We start from the raw sequence: 21536 nt of genomic DNA, 5'->3' as shown, positions 1-21536 counted from the left end.
CTAAAAATTATTTTAATCCAAAACTTTAGACTTACCTTTTTTGTTTGTAGGACCCCCCCCCCCCCATCAAGAATAATAAATAAATAATAAATAGGAATCCATAGTTTGGAAAATGAAAAAAAAAATCAGCTTTTCTATAGATGTACATTGACTTCAAAGTAAAAACAGACAGCTTTATTCGACCCACCTTCTCCAAGCCTAGACTATCATGGACTGGTCTGGGCAGTAAATGAAGAGGAAGTCTAGTCATACCCTGATGCATGGAAGGAATGTATAAAAGAGTAAAAGTTGGTATTTAGTGTTCTGTAGGCTTGAAAGTAATTCTGCAAAAAAAGCAGTCAGTATACTGCCTTCAATCAGTGGCAGATGAAGCCAACAGTTGGTTGCTGTGCAGAATTGACCACTTGCAGGTGGTCCTGTTGACTAAGGAAGGTTCAGGGCCCTTGTGCAGTGGCACAGTTTGCACCTCCATATGTCAGCCCCTGTCTCCAGTGACACAAGAGGTGGACCGTGCACAAAAAGTCAGTTTGTCAAGGGCAACACAATGTCTAAATATGGCTATGACTAGTAATGTTCTAGATCTCCTACCCCATACAAAAGGAGTGAAACTGTAATAAGACAACATCAGAGGATCACTGGTAACTGTCACATGCTGCTTGTATATGGTGTGCACTCCATGCCAAGCACAAAGAGACTACTACGAGTAACTAAAGCCATGGATATTGCAAGCTGAAAGAAACCAGTACGTCAAGTGTGTCTAATCCTGGCATTTTGACCTTGTCAAAGTATATCTAAAGCCATTACTTATTTTCATTTTGGATGTAGTAACGAGTTTTTAAAACTTCTTTCAGGTTTTTTTTATTTGTTTTTTTGCCAGTGTGCTGGTTCTTTTGATCCCTAGGTCACTGCTGTCCTATAGTGCCGTAGGGATTGGAGTTGAAAACCAAAGAGCATAGTGGGGATGCCATAATTTAAAGTGTAAAATTTAGAAGATTTTTAGGTAGACTATCTTTTGATGTATTGGAATTATATATGTTAAGCCAAATATTTTTTATTAATATTATTGCCTGTGTTGGTGTTGCAGATCCTCTGTCACTTGTGGTAGAACTGTTGCAACCAGGTTAGGATTAAAAACCAGACAGTGGTTTTAAACCTTTCCCCATCTACCCAAAACAAATTAAAATAACATTTGTATTGAAATACATATGCAGCAGTCCAGGCAGCAGGACGGGTAAGTGTTGTTTACCTAGCAGAAATCACATGGTTTCAGAGTTTAAAGCACTGGACAAGCTGTTTTGAAAATCCTAGGTCCTGGTATTCAAACCTGAATGCTTTGTCAATATAGTGGGCCACTTACCTAGAACAAGTATAGTGTTAAAAATTGCATTTTACTGACTGTCCAAGTGACAAACATATAGTTGGCTATAGAAACAGTAAATGTTTACCATTATAAATCAATTTATTAATGAAATTGTAATATGGTAGAGCTAGTAGAATAGAACTAAAAAGTTCTTCCATCACATACGGAGGATTTTTTCTCATTCCTCATTGCAAATCATTCCTTTGCACTCCATTGCCCAAATGTACATGCAGAACTGTTGGTGCATAGTGCAAATATAAACTATTATTATAGAGCCATTAATTGCATACAGCTATTTTAGGGTTGTTGGCCATCATCAGTAAAGTGTATGGAAACAATAGCTTCCATGTGGAAGGGCTTGGGGACTCAATGAGCATAACCCAGTGTTTCTCAACCTTTTTAACATGGAGAAACTCTTGAAATAATTTTCAGGTCTACAGGGAACCCTTGCTATAATAACTATATCCACAGCTCACAGTATATGAGCCTGCAGGTCAGTGGGAAGAATGTCACCCTTACAGATAGCTCAAAAACATCATTGGTGTCAGTTAAATTGACCTGAGATTTGCAAATTACTCATTGCTCAAGGAACAACATCTGGCAACATCTAGAGGAACCCTGGTTCAGAAACACTAGTATAACCTTTAAGGAGATCCTGTCACCAGACCATTAATTTTAGCAAAACTCTTCCTATGAGATATATGTGTATTGAAAGCAAAAATATATTTTCAATGCAATATAAAAGATGCAAGCAGGTTGTTTTTTTTTTGTAGAAACAACAGGCATAATCCCGTCTGCAATGCGCAGCTCCTGGAAATGCGCATGAATGGTACTTAGGTAATTTCATCCTGGCCTGTCAAGATGTCTGAAGATCCTGAACCAAGAAGAAGGTATAGTGCTGGTGATGGGAAGGAGCAGAGAGATGTGAGTGTACCTAAAAAAATTGTAAACAGGCAGGTAAATTTATGCTATTGCAAAAGGCACATCACCTGCCCTTTCTGCAATAGAGAACCTGCCTGCTTGCAATATTTTGCCAACATGCAAGTGACACTTTATAGCACATATAGCCTGCATATTTTCTTTTCCTGGCACCAATGCTGTAGGTTATAAATGAGGTCCCTGGCAGCAATGCCGTGGGTTAATATTGGGGTCGTTGACATGAATGCTGAGGTTTAGTTTTGGGGTGACTGACATCAATGCTGAGGGTTAATATTGGGGTCACTGACACCAATACTGAGGGTTGATATCGGGGTCACTAACACCATTGGTGAGGGTTATTATTAGTGTTACTGACACCAATGCTGGGGGTTATTAATATGGTCCTTGGCACCAATGCTGTGGGTTATTATTGAGGTCCCTGGCACCAATTCTGGGGGTTTTTATTGTGGCCCTGGGCACCAATGCTGGGGGTTATTAATATGGGTCCAGGCACGAATGTGGGGGGTTATTATTGTGGCCCCTGGCACCAAAGCTGGGGGTTATTATTGTGGCTCCTTGCACCAATGCTGGGGGTTAATATTATAGACAGAAATACCAATACCTGGGGTTTATTTTGGGTCCTTGGTACCATTTCTGGGGGTTATTATTGGGGTCCTTGGCAGCAATGATGGTGGTTACTATTGTGGCCCCAGGCACCAAAGCTATGGGTCTATATTGGGCTCACTGACATGCTGGGGGTTATTATTGGTGTGTTACAGCAAGGAGAGGGGATGTGTAAGGAAAATACCCCCCACCAAGGCAGCCATAACACAGAACACCTCAGTGTTCCCCCATGGAGCTGAGTTCTGTGCCAATAAAGCGCTCACATTGTGGCTGCAACCAACTCACTGACAGCAGATAAACACAGCCACGTGCTCGCTGCCTGACAATCAAGCCCTTTATCCAATCAGGACGCAGGAAATCCGGGCTCGTGGCAGCCTATCATATCCCTTCTGTGCAAAGGCAGCGCTCCAATAGAATGTTGGATTGCTTCGTGTGGCTCGCGGTCGTCATAGCAGCGTTCAGGGCGGGCTTTTGGACAAGATGGCGGCGCCCAGGGAGCACCTGACAGCTTTGTGCGGGGAGCTGGAGGAGTGGGAAAGAAGGGGCTGTATAGACGTGAGAGAGCACGGGGTGCACCTAGTGAGACGAGTCACTGAGCTCTTCAGGGTAGCCGTGTATAGGTGAGGCATTCTATTTTCTGGAGCACGGCTGGGTACAATGACAGACGTGGTGTATTCAGAATTATCAAGCTCCTTAATATCCCCTGGCTGTATTGTATAATAATAATATTGTTTTCTGTGCTTTGTTCACAAATAGCATAACAACACCTGCCTCAGTAACATGCAATTAAAGTCTATCCAAACCCCTGAAACAAAAATGTCATATATTGCAGCTTTGTTTTCCTTTTCAGGCTTTCTTTTCTTTATATTACACCTGCTAATCTTACAGTAACAGCTTCCTGTTCTATGGTGACAACACTCATTGTGCTCTCTCTATGAAGAGAGCCATGGTTGTCACCTAGCATCTCTGCTTAATCATCTTTGCTTAGGAAGTGAGGGTAAATCTCTCCTACAGAGTAAAACTCTACAAGAATTCTAAGCTTCTCATTCTCTATTCAAATCTAGAAGAAATATCTAAAGGGAAAGTAATGAAGGAAAATCATTTCTTGGATGATTGCCACTGCAACGATTTTCCCCTCTATTTCTGTTCTGGTAACAGCTCCAAAATTTTAGATTTTTGCATTACTGTCAGTTTAATGCACCAAGGTGACCGAGTCACATAGAAAGGGGGATTCTCTTTATCATTTGGCAGTAATAAAAGCCTGCTGGGGGTTCTGCTGTCCCACCAGCCTACTCAGAACCTGAAGCGTACCTAAACTTAGAAATGTCACTTTACATAAAAGGGTAGAGAACCCTTTTATGTAAAGTAAAAATTCTGTTGTTTTTTTAGGTGCAACACTCTTTTTTAAAAAAAATAAGGGGTGCAGCACCGCCCCCTAATTCTCCACTACCTAGGCGATGGAGAATGAGTGGGAGCGCAAAGCCTCCTGGGATACCTTTGTCAGGCATCCCTGGAAGCTCTTGGGTGCTCCTTCTGCGCATGCTCGAGCCTTGTCGTGCGAAAAGAAAAAATTACTGATCTCACGCATGCGCAGTGAGATTGGCAATTTTTTTTTTCCTACGTCACCTGATCACATGCCTGGGTCGGGAGATATGGAATGAAGAACCAGGAAAAAGAGGAGAAGATGGCGGCGCCCGGAGGCCAAGCTCCGGGACAGATGTCGGAGGACGTTGGACCCGATGCAGGACTGCCCTGCAGGATTGAAGGTAAGTGTACTTTTTTTGCTAGTTTTCAGTTTGGTTCCTCTTTAATAGACAGGTCCATCTAAAAGCTCCACATTTTTTCTGATGGTACCAAAATAAATACAAAACTGACAACTCTGGTACTGATTTACCATTATCTCAGAGAACCCTGTGTATTATAAAAGGAAAGAAAGGGATGTCCAAACAACATGGCTGTCATAGTGAATGAGAGCTGCCACTCTTCTGCCCCAGTACCTGGACGTACATCTGTTTTTGTCAAGCAACAGGTATAAGGGTGGTGAGGGGGAGACAATGGAGCACCAGTGTAAGTAACTTTTTTTAATATTTTAGTAGTTAATAAAAAAAAAAAGTGTTTTTTTTTTGTATTGTATTTAACAAAAAATGTGAATAGTCTAAGACCTCTTTCGTACTTTTAGTTGAAAACCATGGAGTTTGCTTCTTCCTAACTCAGGAGCATAACAACTGTACTGCAGGTGGTGGTTGTGGTGCAGTTCTTCTTCTAACTGTGAATTCTTGCTTTCTGAAACTGTGCTGTAATCCAGTGGGCCCCCAACCTTTTGGAGCTCGCGGATCACTGGATGCACGGACTTTGGACCACGCATGCGTGGGGAGACATGTGTCACTCAAAGGAGAAGAAATTTACCCCCAGAGTGACGTCATGATGCCAGAACTTCCCACTCTACCATCACAGGTCTGAGCCTTCAATGGGGGAGTGAGTGGGTTTTGTCCAGGGACACAACCCACCCACCGCCCCGACCTGCATTGTCTCTGGGAGACGTGGTCTGCGGCTGTGACCGGGGGTTTGGGACCCCTGCTATAATCAAGAAGAAAACACATGCACAAAATGATTTGCAGTTGCCGTCATTCTGTTAAATGGGAGCGATTGGGTCTGCAGATCAATCAGACCTAAACTGAGAAAACAAAAATCAGGAGGTAGTACTAAAAAGAGACACATGCAATACTTAACTCCATGGCTCCTGGTGCCTTTTTACTTCTGCCCTAGACTACACAACACATGTAGGCTATGTAGCTTAAAGCTCGGACGCACACACTGTAGGCTGCTGGGGATAAGTATTTCCTGCACATTACCAGGCATTACATCATCTAGTCAGTGAGGGGGATTGTCGTCTCCACTGAAGGCCGTCGTGGAGCCAGTGGTGAAGAAGGTGGTACCCATCTCTGCAATGATGTCCTGGACCTATCATTGTAGCAAGGTGACGGCACAAAGTAAGTACCTGTCATAATTGGCAAGTAAGTTCACCACCCACCAAGGAGTTTAGTTCTGTTTTATGCCTGTGGGAAAACTCTGCAGTTCTGTCCAACTAGTCAGGGCTAATTACAGGTAGTTTTCAGGTGCTTGGCAGTCAGTCTAGACACTGCACATGACCGTTATATAAACATTCACAATAGCTATGTTTGGGGGATATAGGCACCGCCATATGTGAAGCTCGACTTTTCCTGTTCAAATTTGGCATGGGCCTCCCTTCCACCTCCTAAGCCTTATTGGCTAGTGATACTATCAATGCTAATAATAGTAATGTACCAGTATTGGGGCTTTAAAAGGGGCGCAAGATAACTATTAGAAGTCAGTATTTGCATCAATGTTTAACCTTTGACTAATCCGTATGATTGGTGGTCTTCATTAAAAGTAATTACGCTGGTATTATGTTTTGCCAGTGCGTTGGACAAGTAAGCGTAATTCCACCTCAGCAGCACATACTTACCTTTACTTTACTCTCCCTGCTGCTTTGTTCATCTACCAGAAACAACAATAACTCCATTGAGAATTTACACAGAATTCAGAATCCCCTCGTAGCTATTTTTCAAAGTAGATTTTTCCTGTGTGTCTGGCTGTACTACGTATCTGACCTAAAGTTCACCCTCCTGATTTTCCACAACCCAATGTGTTGCCTCATTTTTCTGTTTGAGGAATTTGCTTTGGGTATAGGAATATTGGGAGGGTTGGTTGAGAAATCTTGGAATATTGGACCTTTTTTAATAAAGCTCTCCAAGGCTGGAAGGCATTCACTTTCATCAGTGAAGCTGAGTGATCCAGCAAAGCTGGAATGGATCTGGTCCAGGATTCGGAACATTTGCTAACAAATAGCAAGTTACTTTTGAGAAATCTATTCCAGGTTTGCTGGATCACCCAGCTTCAGTGATGAAAGCGTATTGTCGAGAGCTTTAATAAATCTTGCCCATTGTTTTTAGGAGACCGCAGGACACACAGGAGGCACAGTATTATAGATATTTTCTGGTAACATGCAGGTACTTTTATGTCTTTGCCACTGCAAGTTCACTTTAAAAAGCTATTTTCTCGGCATGGAAATGTAATTGCAATTCTCCATTAGCAATCATTCCAAATAATAATATTTTCCCTAGTTTTTATAGAAATAAAAAGTAAAGTGTTTATTTAGGAATGATATCCTCTGTCACTTGTTTTTGTTGTCTGTGTCCTGTGTTTCTTTCTTGCTGAGGTTTTATTTGTTAGCTGCTAATGGTTGGTCTGGTAATGGCCGTTGTAACTACAGCAAGCCAGAAGTGTCAGATGCTGATAATACAAGTTGCAAAATGCTGTTACTCTTAATTTTTACCTTTTATATAGTTTTGAATATTTTTTTTTAACAATAAACTTTCATTTTGTTAAAGCATTCTAAATTGCATGATTCTACCAGTAACTTGCTTGAAGAATAGGAAGTTGCTTGGAAGAGATTGTACTATTTAAATGTCCAATTTTTTTTCCAACTTTACATAAATGAGGTGAGATCATCGGACTTCCGACTTTTAGAACCAGCTGTGCCTTTTTGGTTTACAGTGTTGGTTTAACTCTCCCAAGGGTTTTGATGTGTAAAGAGATGACAGTCTAGTTAATCACTGCTCTCCTGCTTACAGTATAATTAGTGATAAGCTGACCCACAGTGATTTCCTTGCATGGAATGATCTGTGGTCATCTTTCTCTGTGTTTGTCATTTAACGGAACTAAAATTATTTTGCTGGGTTATATAAGTTATTCACACCAATGCTATACAGTCTATGCCATGTATTGTAGAGTGTTCCAAGTTGTGGGGGAGCTAAATGTAGATGGTGGACCCCTGAGCGGTTGTTTTCATTGGATAATGTAACCTCATGCTATGTTCTGGTAATAGCTGTAAAATTTTTGGATCTCTCATAACTTTCAATTTTAGTGGAAATGATCACCAGAACAGATACAGGAGATGAATATCCCTTGCTAAGACAGAAATTGCAATAACAATTTGATTGAGTTCACATTTAATTCTTTCATTGTTCATTCAAAACTTAAGCCAGTGCCTTCATAGCAGTCATAACGTATATGAGTTATAATCCTTCCATTTGTTAATGTAAAACTAGGATCCTTCATAGCAGGATCATCGGGCATTATATTATTGAAAGTTCTGAATTCATGAAAAGTAAAAATTACTTTTGAAATTGGATTACCAGATCTATGGCACACGGAGTATGACATAAAGAGAAGTGGTTTGATGAGGAGCTGATAAAAGATCAGCTTGAACAGGAGCTGGTTAGGGGACCAGTGTTTTGTCAGAGGAACAGAAGCTTAAGAACCAGTTGGGCAGGAACACAAAGGAGTGGTTTTATGGGGTAGAGCTGAAGATGCCCAATTTGATTGGGTAAAGGGGATAACCGAAGAATACCCATTGCAAATGTGTTTGGCATTAAGATGGCACAGGTAGCGATATTTTCAGCTGCCTTGTGGATGTGTTCATTATCTATTTACACATTTTGTTATGCAATGATCACATACATTCACAATATAAGAAAGTTTCGGGTTTCACCTTAGTATAAGTTTTGGGTTGCTAAAGGGATGAATGAAGAGTAAGGGCAAATTTTGCCAACATAAATGGTACTGAGCTGACCTACTAATAGCAGTTATGTTCTTATTTGCTTACATGGCAGCAAAAGGTTTCACGTGAATTTAACTGCTATAAAAAAACAGTTTTTGTCTTACTGCATGGTCCTCGGTGGGGTTAAACCCAGATCCCTAATGCTGCAAGGCTAGTGTGTTAACCACTAAACACCACATTCCCCTATTAAGAAAAATACCAAAATGCAATAATGTTGCACCAGATCACTAATTTAGTGGATCCATGCTGTTTTAGCAGTGAGTGTTATAAAATATTCTAAAACTTACTTTGATCTGTCAGTATTTTTGGCACTACTTGGGATGCAATTTACTGTTTTACTGCCTAGTAGCTGCTCCTTATTTTATATACTTTTCATTGGGCACGATTTTTCTCTCCTGCTTTACTAATTTGAAATAATTGAGTGTTGCGTGCTGGGCAGTGGCAAACCACTAATGCCTTCAACGGAGTGTTTCAGCTCAGAGAGCAGCAAAAGTTATTCCAAAGTGGGGTTTTTGGGCTCGTGGCTCAGGTGGAGAAAAAACCCATGACCTTACTTTTCCGATTTTTAAATGTACTTCAGAAAGTATTTTTACAGTGGCTGATCTGTAAATAGAAATTAAGCTGTAACATGTGCTTTCTTCATCTCCGTTCACTATATATGATCCTGTCTAGATGACCGTGTGGTTGTTTTGTAGCTTGACTGCCCAAAGCTACATAGTTTCAGCATTAGACTGTCTACCGTTGCATAAATATTTTTCAAAGTGGATCCATCATCTGCTTACCATTGGGTTCAGTGGTTATTACTGTGGCTTTTTATTGCTGGGGTCCTAAATACAGTTGCCTGAGGGTATTATCTGTATGGGGTTTGCTGATTTTTTCAATGTTGGGTGGCTTTTCTTTTGAGTACTGTAGCTACCTCCTAAGATTTAAAATCCTACTGGTACTGTGTTCAACCCGGCATTTTTTTTAAGCTGGGTGGGGAAGAAATTGTAGGCGGATGGCAGCCCCTGTATTGTGACCCAACTCTTCATTACCACCCAACAACAGGCAGGCGGGTGGTTACTGAAAAGTGTCCGGTGGTGCCCCCAGCACAATGGGGCTGGGGAGATCATTGTGGTAGGTAAATCAACATCTGCCCTCAAAGTGTACCTGTGTCCAGAGGATGCATTCTAATGTTCTGAACAAGCAGTAAAATCTTTTAAAGGATGGGTTCACATTCTGTGGCAGTGGTAGCACACCCACACTGCTTTTTTATTATGTGGCTATTTGTGTTAAGGCAGCCCATTAATGGCATAGCATTGCACCAATGTGTGTACTATGCTTTGCAGTAATCACTGTAGCTCTCAGGTGTGAAAATTACTTAAGTAATGGGAAGTTTTTTTTTTTTTTCTTTTCTTTCACTGGAATTAGTATCTATTTTTTCGATTACAACAGAATCGTGGGCAGTCTGTCATCCTTGTGATGTGTAAAAGGTGTTTCCAATTCCAATAATTTTTGTAATCTTTGAGAAAGAATAACTTTATTATTAAAAGCAGCTAGCAAAATCAGGACCAGCATTTGTTAAGATTCTTTTATTAGTTCTATTGCACATTAAGAATATGGGAATAGTTTAATGTCCATAGTCTGGGCACAGTGGTGATTTGGAGAAATGGGGCCCCTACCTAATAAAGTCGTCTTTGCATTACGTTATCTAAATGGATTTTCTGCCAATATTGTTGCATTGTACTGGAAAAATATTAGCATTCTACTGGTTGATGGTATTGTTTGTTTTTTTTTCCCCTGCTACTTTGAAAATGCAGCTTTTGTGTGTGTGTGTGTGTGTTAAAATGCCATGTTGAGTTGAATTATTTTGGCACATAGATTCATCAGCTCACTCTTTGAACTGCAGGCATGGTGGTGAAATTTTAGCTGGGAGTTCTTTTTTTTTCTATCTAGGAATGTACACTTTTTCTTTTTCTTCCAGAGAGAATGCTGATGAGAAGACCTTCACAGTACTATTTAAGATTCTGTCCAGAGCCTTTTGTGAAGTCCAGGCTAAGAGTGAAACATCTGACTCTTCTCTAGAAGGCTGGATTGCTATGTCTGCCGAATGTTTCCGTTGCCTCAGGAACTCCTGTGTTCAATGTGCCCAAAATCAGAACACCATAGGGTAAGTTGTATTTGTTGTATCCACTGCAGTGATGCTTTATATTAGCAGAATTTGATTACTTCACGGCACTACATCAAGTCTTTATTCAATCCTCTATCCACCCATATGTAATTCTGTTAATATTTGTTTAAAATTTTGTTTGGAAAAATTGATGGGAAACTCAATTTAGTGTTACTGGAAAAGTTTAGCAGAACACTTGCTCCAGTGAAAAATAAATGGTACACTTAAATTATGTTTTTTATGCAAAAAATCAACCCTACTACAAATAATAAAACTTATCCGCAGTTATAGACCACTGGGTTTGGACTAATCTTTCTGCCCTAGTCACTGATGGCAGAACTGTAGTTTTACCTAAAGCAGGGAATATATTGAATTGCTGTAGTGTGAGTACTGCATCCATATATTGCTATTGGCCCGTTTCTGTCACTATCCTCTAGTAATAGTGTAGTGATACATTAGTATCACTAAAAATTCTTGGTAAGCTGATTTCAAAGTAGTCATCTTTTACAAGATCAGGTTTGCATTTTTAGTAACTTTGCAGTGCACGTTGTTGTTCTTTTGGTTGCTTTGTTAGGTACAAGAAAGGGACAAAATGAAATTTTTGCTTTTTTTCCCCACTGAAATCTGTGTACCTATTGGATTTCTCAGTTGATTACCTATTAGTTTTCCTATTTTATCCTAGGAAACTTAGTTCATACTAGGAATAAAGATTAATTGTATAAGCTTCTTATTTTTATGGAAACCTGTTTTATTTAAATGTATATATTGACCAGAGTTGCCCTTTAAGTTATGTAGCCTTCCGGTTGTTTTACAGGTTAAAGGAAAGTCCTGAGTAAGCACAATCTTTGCTGCCAGGATCTTGGCATATCAAGTCTTATGCCAAATACTTGTATGTTCATGCGGTTTCACTGTGTGGGGCTGAAGTCTCTCCCTTTAATTATGTCCAGAAAGCTTGCATGATGTTACCACAAAGCTTCGGGAGCTGCTCAGCAGATGTCACTAAAAGGAGTGGGGGTCCTTGTGCTGCGTACATCCAGGAAAACTTGCAGTATGAGCCAATACTGAAAAAAGTGCTCCACCAAGCACTGTTTTTACATATAATGGTCACATAACATAACACTTAAACAGTCCTTTTGATGGAGAAAACAAGAGTGGCGAATATCTGCTTGAATCCTTCTGTGTATTCATACAGTGGTGGCCATTGCGCACCTACCCATTTATCATAGTAGAGTGAAGGATTAGCCTGGTAAAAGCACCGTTCTTCTCTATGAAGAAGGGAGATGGGAACGAAGCAGGGGCACCCCGCTGCGCACTCTCCCCCTTCACTTCCATTATGATCATTCGTCGTCGTGGTTTTTTTTTTTTTTTTTTTTTAACATTTACAGCTCTCCCTTTAAGTATGATAGGTCCTTGCCATGCAGTATGGCTGCTCCTAGCACTATTGCCCTGTTCAGTAATTGTGTTTTACACAGAAGACCTTACTTTGGGACACAGTCGGGTTTAGACTTATGAGTCTAAAATATTGACTATTCCAGTAAAAGTCAAACTTGCCTAAGCCCCCTTCCTGCTTTTTTGGCTATTTGGTAGCTTATTAGACCAGCAGTCACATAGTTTTGTGCCTCTGCAGATGCTTAGAGTTTTATTATCATGTTTGTAAATCATAGCAAACATAACTTTTAGATTGTCCTCCGCCATTGATGTAAGCTTCTTCTAGGTCTGAAATATTCTGTCTTTAACTATTGGTTGACTACAGAAGTATTGCCCATATATGAATGCGAGCGACATTGTCTTGACTTTTGTAAAAAGGGTAAATACACTGTGTGTGGGTGTGTATGTGTGTGTATATGTGTATATAATGTGTATATATCTATGTAGTAGAAGGGAAAAGTGCTTTATGGCAGAAGACAGGGACAGGGCTCTATTTATAAAACAGTGACCCTGACATTCCCTCAAACATTCCCTTGTGGGGGGGTGGGGGGAAGACTGGTGCTCAAAAAAAATCCTTAAATGCTGATATAATGGACTGTACTTTGGACCTGTCTGTATCTCAATGCTTTATTTACAGTTTTGACTGCAGTGTATCCTATGTTTATTTCTATAATGGCTCCCTTTTTTTCTTTTTATGTTTTTAACAGAAGTGTGGGAATAATTGAGGAGACTATATCGCTTATCAAGGCTTTTAGCTCTTCAAGCAATTGTTCGGAGTCATGTTTAGTAGGTATGTATATTGATGAAAATTTATTATGGTTAAAGAAGTTATACGCCGGTCATACGTTGAAATGATGTACACATTTCTGTCATTGGGAATGATCTTTTGTGAGTGTTTCTAGTGACAATAGAACCAACGAATGGTTTAGACACATCTCTATTTATTTTATATGGAGGGGAGGACGAGCAGGAGTCACGTGGCTGCGTCCTAACCTATAGGAAATTGAAAAAGGTCGTCCCTGGTTAATCATATGTTGTGTTGCTAAATGATGTCAGGGATCACCTGTACACATGCTAGATGAAGATCATTTGTCTCGGTCAACAATTATCTAGTGTGTGTATGTAGCTTAAAAAAAATTATCATCTAATTTCAGTTACTTACAGTCATGTTTTGTAATTCCTGGTGGATGGAACATGAAATTTGAAGTTGTCACAAGTATGACTAGGTTCAATGGTAATCCTTATGGCTAATTTTATCTAATTGAATACACTAGAAGTGCATAGAGTAACAGAAAGATCACTCAACAATCTGATAATTTGAAATGAACTGTTAAGCTGCGTACACACGTGCAATAATTGTCATCGTAAAGTATCTTTCTCGATCATGAACAATGCACGAATGAGCACTGTACATGCAACGCAGTTCTGCTCTATGGGTAGGGAAGGGGGTAGAACGGCAACCTGGGTGCACTCTTCACTTTTATTATGACGAGTGCTGTATACACACCAGATTCTTGTCTGGACGTGTGTATGTAGCCTTACTTTTAGCTAAATGCAGCAGAGAACAATCAACATTTCTGCTCTGACCAGACAGAACTGTATCCATACAAATCCTGTCACAGGTAAAACTGATCCATATACAAATTCAACCTTTATATATATCTGTTTACCTGGGTTTTGATTTGATTATACCACATTGTATATATATATAACTACCATTTTTTTTTACCAAAGAAATGCTGTATAAACCAACAAAACATTCTTTGTAAATCCTGGCCTACAAAACCTTCTTTTAGCTCCATTTTTCATGTAATTTAAAATAAGAATGTTTATTGTGTACAATCACATCACTGATGTACAAAAACTACATATTAATTGTCAGCTATGCTTCAAAGTTTGCAGTTTGATTATTTTTAATGGAGTGACTTTGTACGTTTTCCCCAGTAAATAGTTTGGTCAGGTAAAGTTTAGTGACCACGACAACAAGTAATGAAAAAAATTTTTCTTCCATCTCCCTGTGGACCGCTTATATTGTGGCCTTATAATTACCAGAGGAAGTTCAGTATGTACCATAGCATGGAGGACGCAGGGAAGTGCTGTGTGCAGTCGTTGGCAATATATCTAGATCTGCGGTTGAATGCAAGTATATATTCCCGTCTAGGTCACTCTGAGGCGAGCAGCAGCATTATCATTAAAGAGGCAGTGATTTATTAGTTATAGAAAATTAAAGCCAGCTTTTCACTGTTCTCCAGTCCTAATAGCTGTTTCTTTTAACTTAAATCTGTCGTTCCCTTTCAGATTCTGTTGACTTAGGCTTTGTCTTCAGAACAAAGGCAAATTAAAGGACAGTCCCTGGAAAAGTAATATATATGTTAAAAAAAAAAGCCCTTAAAGCCGAACCCCAGGCAAACCACCAAATACACAAATGAATATACTATAGAATATGTATATATTTTATATGTATACATTTCTGTATATCCATTCCTGAGATCTAAACCTCTAAACACTGTAACATCTAAACATGTACTAAACATGTACTATCTGCATTGCAGAACAACTGATAATTCAGGTTTTCACATCAGTTACTTGCATGTTTCCCACTAAATTACGTTTTATTCAGCTGTAGTGAATATGAAGAACAGCATTAGTTTGTATTTTTTTTTTTTTTAAACTAAGCTTTTAGGAAAACTTGTAATAATGAAGGGGACTGCCACTGCTAACCACCTTTTGTAAATGTGGTTAGCCTGGCTTTATCAGTCTTTGATATCTTGAATTCTTGAGCTGAAGAATAGGCATGTAGGTTGCTGTGGTTTTTCATTGCAGCCTCCATACTTCCTTTTCAAAAGTTTACTTTTAACTCAAATTTGTTTAACTTGTCACTAGCCAAAATGTTTTTGGATTTACATTAGTGGACACTTCCCACAGTAAAGGAAGATTTGTATTAAGAATGAATACATTTAAAATCAATATCTAACTCAACAATAGTATATGAAAGTACAGGAACAATGGCACAGATACATTATCGAGTTACATAATTGCTGTAAAATACAACAACCAGATCCAAAATACAAATAAAAAAACAAAAAAATCTTGTGAGAAACTAAATGCTATTAAAACAATTCTTGTATTGAGTGGTTGGATGTCCATGGAACTTTTAACTATCTAAAAGTTTTATCTGCTATTCTGACTTGTGTTACAAATTTCACATCTGTCCTATTATTTTCCTCCTTATTATCACTTTTTACTAAGACACTGGCCCAAAGCAAGTATGCTGGGTAGTCTCTGAAACTAATTTAACTTTTTACTTGTTTCAGATCAGTGACAGAGTATTGTTAATCGATCACCTAAGTTCTGCCTTTCCTGGACAGTGAGCCTTACATGTCATGGGACCAATAGCGAGTTCACATATTTCTGGATTGCTCAAATGGCTGACTATTTTAAAGTATCTGTGGGTACTTGCCTATTGCTCTTTTTTCTTAATAATAATAATAATAATAATAATATTAAATATTATAAATAATAATGGTTAAAACAGGTTTACTTTAGAATTTGATGTTAACAAGGCAACCCTAAAAGATTATAAATATCTACTTTTCCTGCCACCCTCAGCTTCTTTGCTATCCTTACCGTTCAGGATACTGTAGTACATAGTGGTCAGCAGGTGCAACCAGTGATAGCTTTGGGGGGACCAGGGGGTGCACACTTCCAGAAGTTCTGCTTTTCCAGGAGATCTTAGGGTAATATTTCACAGGTTCAGTGGAGGTGCATTCATCTTCTAGAGGTAAGTCACAGGGGTGCTTTAAGTCTGAACTCCATTTTAATATATAACTCATACACAGTTTAGCAAAAGATTAGTGGCTAGATTAGTGCATTTGCCAATCATCACACTATAGACATAAGTCAACTTTATGTGCAACAAATGTTTGTAAACCTTCAAATTACCTTGTAAAGGAGGGTTGCGTCATTACAGTTTTCCAGCGCTGTGTGTAAAGTTCAGAAGGTCCTACCCACTGTAGACTGCCTGCTGAAAACTACAGGGGGATGCTTGCAAGACTAGTGATCATGCACATAGGAAAATGTGTGTAGAGTACAGTGTAGGGGTTCTATCATACTAAATGATTGCACAGATCTGGAAGAAATACACACAGGGCACCAGTATTTACAATTATTATGTATGTTTTTTTTTCACCCTAAAAGGCGTATGTGTTTGTAGGTAACTATTTTTCATTTATAAAATATGTAAGTCCAACCAAATGTCCAAGAGCATAAAAGACCTTCAAGACTTGGCCAGTGTGAAATGTATCTGCTGTAAACTGATGACTTTGTGGGTTTTCAGCCCCATTCAAACTAGTTGTACTCCTGCTGAACTCACGGTAGTTGATGTAAACTGGCACTACTTCTAAAGGCTTAAGCCCCATATTAACAAACTTCTAAAGGCTGTATCCACGTGATCTGGTTTAGGGTAGTATGGTGGACAAACTCCTCGGTCTAATTTATCACAGGCCTACACTTTGCCTTACCAGTGTGCCAAGAACATACTACAAGTTGAATTTCAGTCCTTCAAATCCATTTCCATATCGGAATGCTTCCACAACCGATTTCATGTCCATTTTTCCCTTTCTTTCATACAATATATTTTTTAAAGAATTGCAGTAGAGGAGCCAGGTCTGCTTCGCTGCCTCAGAAGACAAAGCTGTAATTACTCTGTCAGAAGACTATTTATATTATTTTTTTAAGGAAAAAATTATGGGAGTGTGACAAATATATTATACTCATCAAAATTTAATATAAGTTTAACCATGTTTTTATGTTGTTTATTCTTGAGTTATTGATGCTGTTTTTGGCTTTTCAGAGTGACTTGGATACTTTACCTTTTCTAGGAGCTCACAAAAAAAAGAAATAAGCGTAATTTTTTCCTTTTTGTGTTTAAGTCTTTGCCTTTTTAAAATGTGTTGTTAAAAATTGTGTTAGAAGACACAGCTTCTGTATAGCTTTAATTGTCATCCTTGAATTTATTTATTCCCCTGGCGCTCTTCTTATGTTCTGTGGCGTACTGGCAATCCTGTCACTAGTTACAATACTGTATTATTCCTGTTTTTTCCCCCCAAATTGGGGCAATGTATCATTTGTTTATCCTAAGAACCATAGTCCCTGACTCAGAAAATTATGTATAATCCAATATTTTATGGTTTCACCAGAACAGTGGTAGATGGGTGATCCTTCAATGTGGGCACCTGTTTCAATGACTAGAGCTGCATACAGATGCTTGATTTTTATCACCCAAGAACAATGTTTACAAATATCACTAAAAATGTAGTCTGTTCAACTGTCCCCTGATTTTTCTAAGTGATCTGGCAAGTCATCCGTCAGTTAATGTCTGCTTCTGCTACTTATGAGGAAGGATGCAACCTGCACAGTCTGTATGGTGCCCAATTGTACTTTTTGCTACTGGAAACAATCACTAACTTTAGTTTTAAAGAACAGGAGAGCTTTCACCTTTACTGTATGTATTGACAAATAGCTTTATCACCTAGTACAGAAATTGTGTTAGCACTACAAAATCCTGCTTCTAAGTTGTGATGCTTTGTATGTTCTAACACACTACTTTTTATGTCTTTATCAAATAAATATACCAAAATTATTTCAAAAGTATAGTTATTGGAGCAAAAGTGAATAAATAAGGAGTGAAAGTGTTTACCATGTACTATAAAAAAAATCCTTGCCAGTTCCTCTCTAAACTAAAGCAGAAAATATTTTCAAGTAGTAACTGCACACTCACTTGCTGCCTTTTCTTTTCTCCTAAGTCTCACCTCGCAAAATTACCATGTATCTCACTGCTTTCCACCATTGACTGGAAAAGTAACGCGTTATGCTTCAACTATTACCAGCCTAAGTCATCTGACATAGAACCATTATTGGCAGCCCCTTGTCTGTATATATAATTGGATGCAAGAGATAGAGAAGCGTGTGTATTTTAGGGTAGGAGTCAAAGACATTGGGGTAAAAAGAACATTTGACTGTACAGGTACATGAAAAATCCACCACTGCTTCAACATGGGAGAGTAGGAAAACATTTAGGAGATCTCACTAATCATAATTCAAAGACCTAAAAGCAATGAAAAAGACCAGTTTAAAAAAAAAAAATCACACAAGGGTTTTAACACATAGCACAGTTCTGCGCTGGATCCACTGAATAAAGGCAAATATAATTTTCATTATAGCTATTCTGTTCACGCAGACACGCATCTGGCGATCATTACACCTTTAAGAAAATTGGTAAGCCATCTCTGACATTAAAAAGGTAGTAAGCAAGAAAGCCCACAAACCCACTCAAGTTGAGATTTAATAGTCAGGTTTAGGAAAAGAATCCCTTACTCCCTTGTGGAGTGGAAAATTTACAATGATTTCCAGCTTTGGATGGCCAGACTGCACACATAGAAAAATTGTCTATCCCTCTGGCTTTCATATTGCCTTAAAAATAGACTTTAGGTCACCAAAAGGAATCCTGAGGATCCTTCAAGGATAAGAAGAGAGAAAGGGAGGCTACACAAGTTTCTATAAAAAATGTTTAGGAAAATATTACACAATTATGGTGTGCTCATTTTTAACAAAATTCAAGTTGCACAGAAAGCGCCAAGTCTTTTTCCCGACGTGTTTCGCCTGATTGGCTTCTTCAGGGGATACGGAGAATTGTGCAACAGGCTACAATAATCAGAAGCAAGTATTCTTAACTTAGTAATTAGTTGTAGCATATGAAAATAGGGCTTTAAATAGCATCTTCTTAATATTACTGTATATGTGTTATTAGTAATTGAAGTGACTTACAGTGTCAGCAGAATTTGGTTCAGATTGGTGATACCAGGATAGTTAAATGAAAATCATATAAGACATCTGGGTCCTTCCTGACTGCGTGAATAAGGTCTGATAGGAGTGGAGAAGTATAGTTATGAGAACGAAATAACTGTAATTATTCCTATAAATTCAGGTACTAACTTACATTTGATCTAAACAGAAGGTTACTTGATTGAGAAATGATCATAGATTTGTACAATAATCTAAAATTAAAAAGATGATGTATTACTTATTGTTCCTCGGAACAGATTATTTTCATTTATTGCATTTCTCTGTTTAACAAAAGAAACTAAGCATAATATACCATTGCATGTTTGTGTCTTTATTTTTTAACAAGACGAGATCAGGAAATATATTTGAATATTTAGGGTTGTTTCTATGGATGAAGAATATATGGCATAGGAAATATTCAGATGTCTGTAATGGTAACAGGCATCTAGGGATAGTGATTTGAGGGGAGGGAATGAATGGATGATATTGTGTATATAAGTGGACAGGAGTGTTTGATCGTTTAGAAGTGAAAGAAAGAATCTGGGTGGCGAATAAGAGAACAGTGTTGAAGGGGAGACATGATGGGGTGAGAGGGAGATGTTCTCTCCACTGACTTTGCCATAATATTCTAGTAAATACTGGTGAGTTAAGTGAAAAAGATATTGCAAAACTCCTGGGATTTTCAAAATTATCCAAGCAGTGCAAGTTTTTGTGTCCTGAATTTCTGCTGTCAGGTATTTATTTATGCATAATAGAGTCGTCTAAACAAGGGATTTGCTGGGAACTCGAATAGTGAAGAATGACCATATTGCCAGTCATAAAAAAGTGACTGATGATTTTGGTATCAATAAAATTCTGGGGCTAAGTCTGAGTTGGAGAGTTACCAGATACATTTTTTTGGGGCAATTTATTGTAAAATGTTTAAGAGTTTAGAAGATGTACAGGAAACTGGAAGGTACTTCCGTTTTGAGAATGCCTTTTCCTTCTAGCCATGAGAATTATGAACTGTGATCAAATCAAATGTCAAATGTGATGATTTTCATCTTTAAGGTGGTTGGCATTTTCCTGAGCTAGGTGATTTAAAGTAATGTGCTTTGAATTTGTGCAGAGCTCTAAATGCCTGGAATTCTTAATGGATGGCATTGATATATGGGGTTGGGTTATACATAGTAAAAGATCATTCACCTTATACCCTAAAATTATTTATTTTTCTTACCAAATCCTTAACACCTTATATGCCTAAAGGCCGACCCTTTAGCATAGATGCCTAAATGAATTTTAATGCCTCTCAGTACAGTACCTGTCAAAAACAAGGGAATTCCAATCATGGTAAAAAAAAAAAAAAAGACATAATCAAGGGTTATGAAACTAAAAATCCAGTGTCACAACTTTAATTTAATCCAGAGGTATATGTCATTTATTTTCTTTATGTCTTGCTTTTCCTGTTTGGGCTTTTGCAGGGTGCTGTATATTTTACAGCAGGATATGTATTTAGTAGAAGAGCCTAGATTGTACGACACAATTGGTGTGCTAATTCTTTAATGTCCAGTCTGTAGGATGGGCAACGAGAGGTGGCTAAGGGAGAAGAACCCTGACAGTATTTTTTTTTTCATTAGATTGTCTTTTTAACTATTCTCTTGTTCATTGGAGTACAGGAGCTAATGCAAAGACTAATGAGTATTGTACCTAGTTAACCAATTGTAGGTAAAAAACATTTTTTCCTAAATTCATTACTGGGCTTTTTATAAATTTCCAGTATTTTTAAATACATCCTTTTGTGTAACTGCATGGCACAAAATTTTCTTTCAACATTTCCTTTTATTCTGAATGAGTTTTTGAGTCTGTGTCCAGAAAGTTAACTAAGAAGTGATGTATCAGTAATTCTTCCAGCACGTGGGTGGAAAACCACACATCGATCTGAAATCTCTAACATGCTGTCAAGGTATGGAAACCTCTCCATCTATTTATACATGTTGTAAAATTGAGGATTAGCCCAGCTAGAGCTGTAATTTTCCTTTATGAGGCGTGATGGACAGCACAGTGGCTTCCTGTAAGTGGTGGTGTGGGTGGGATTAGCACAATTGATGGTTTCGGCATGCGGAAATCCCTACTGACTACCCCGGAGTTCCACACTGCTGGTCAATCATACATCAATCTTAGGATTTTCCAAGTGGGTGGCAGCATGTCTAATATGTAACTGTTTTTCTTGGTAAACTTGCTGGATCCATTTTTATATTCACTGCAGACAAATATTAGAATGCAGAGTAATAAAGTGTTTATTATAAGGCTTATTACGGTTGTTCTCAACCATCAAAAGTAAATTCTTGCACAGATTTCAACTTTCTTAGGGGCCTATACACACTATTGTGGTAATGTTCGATAAGGCAGACTACATATGATGGTGCAGAGTGGTGGCATTGAATGTATGTTTATGCAACAGGCCTGCCTAGTGTAAATGTGTCCCCCTAAAGTTTGCAAAGGGCACAGCACCCTTATGGCGGTGCACGTATCTGCCTGGAACAGTGATACTTGGTTGTGAGCTGCTTTAATTGCCCTGATTGCCTTAGATT

General features: G+C 38.5%; 1 protein-coding gene across 2 annotated transcripts in view; it reads left to right on the top strand.

Annotated features, from left to right (window-relative positions):
- The first annotated feature begins 3371 nt into the window (after nucleotides 1-3371).
- Nucleotides 3372-21536, top strand: part of ATXN10 (ataxin 10) — a 56089-nt gene continuing 37924 nt past the window's right edge. The window contains exons 1-3 of one of the 2 annotated variants that reach the window (XM_072400268.1): nucleotides 3372-3522; nucleotides 10510-10695; nucleotides 12831-12913. In XM_072400268.1, the coding sequence (XP_072256369.1) occupies nucleotides 3383-3522; nucleotides 10510-10695; nucleotides 12831-12913 (409 nt within the window). In that variant the 5' untranslated portion in view covers nucleotides 3372-3382. Of the gene's footprint in view, nucleotides 3523-3938; nucleotides 4669-10509; nucleotides 10696-12830; nucleotides 12914-21536 lie in introns of those variants that run through there. The other variant, XM_072400269.1, reaches the window with a different exon arrangement.

Source organism: Pyxicephalus adspersus, chromosome 2 (assembly GCF_032062135.1).
Source record: "Pyxicephalus adspersus chromosome 2, UCB_Pads_2.0, whole genome shotgun sequence".
NCBI classification, from domain to species: Eukaryota; Metazoa; Chordata; class Amphibia; order Anura; family Pyxicephalidae; genus Pyxicephalus; species Pyxicephalus adspersus.
This window is presented reverse-complemented; position numbering and strand designations above follow the sequence as displayed.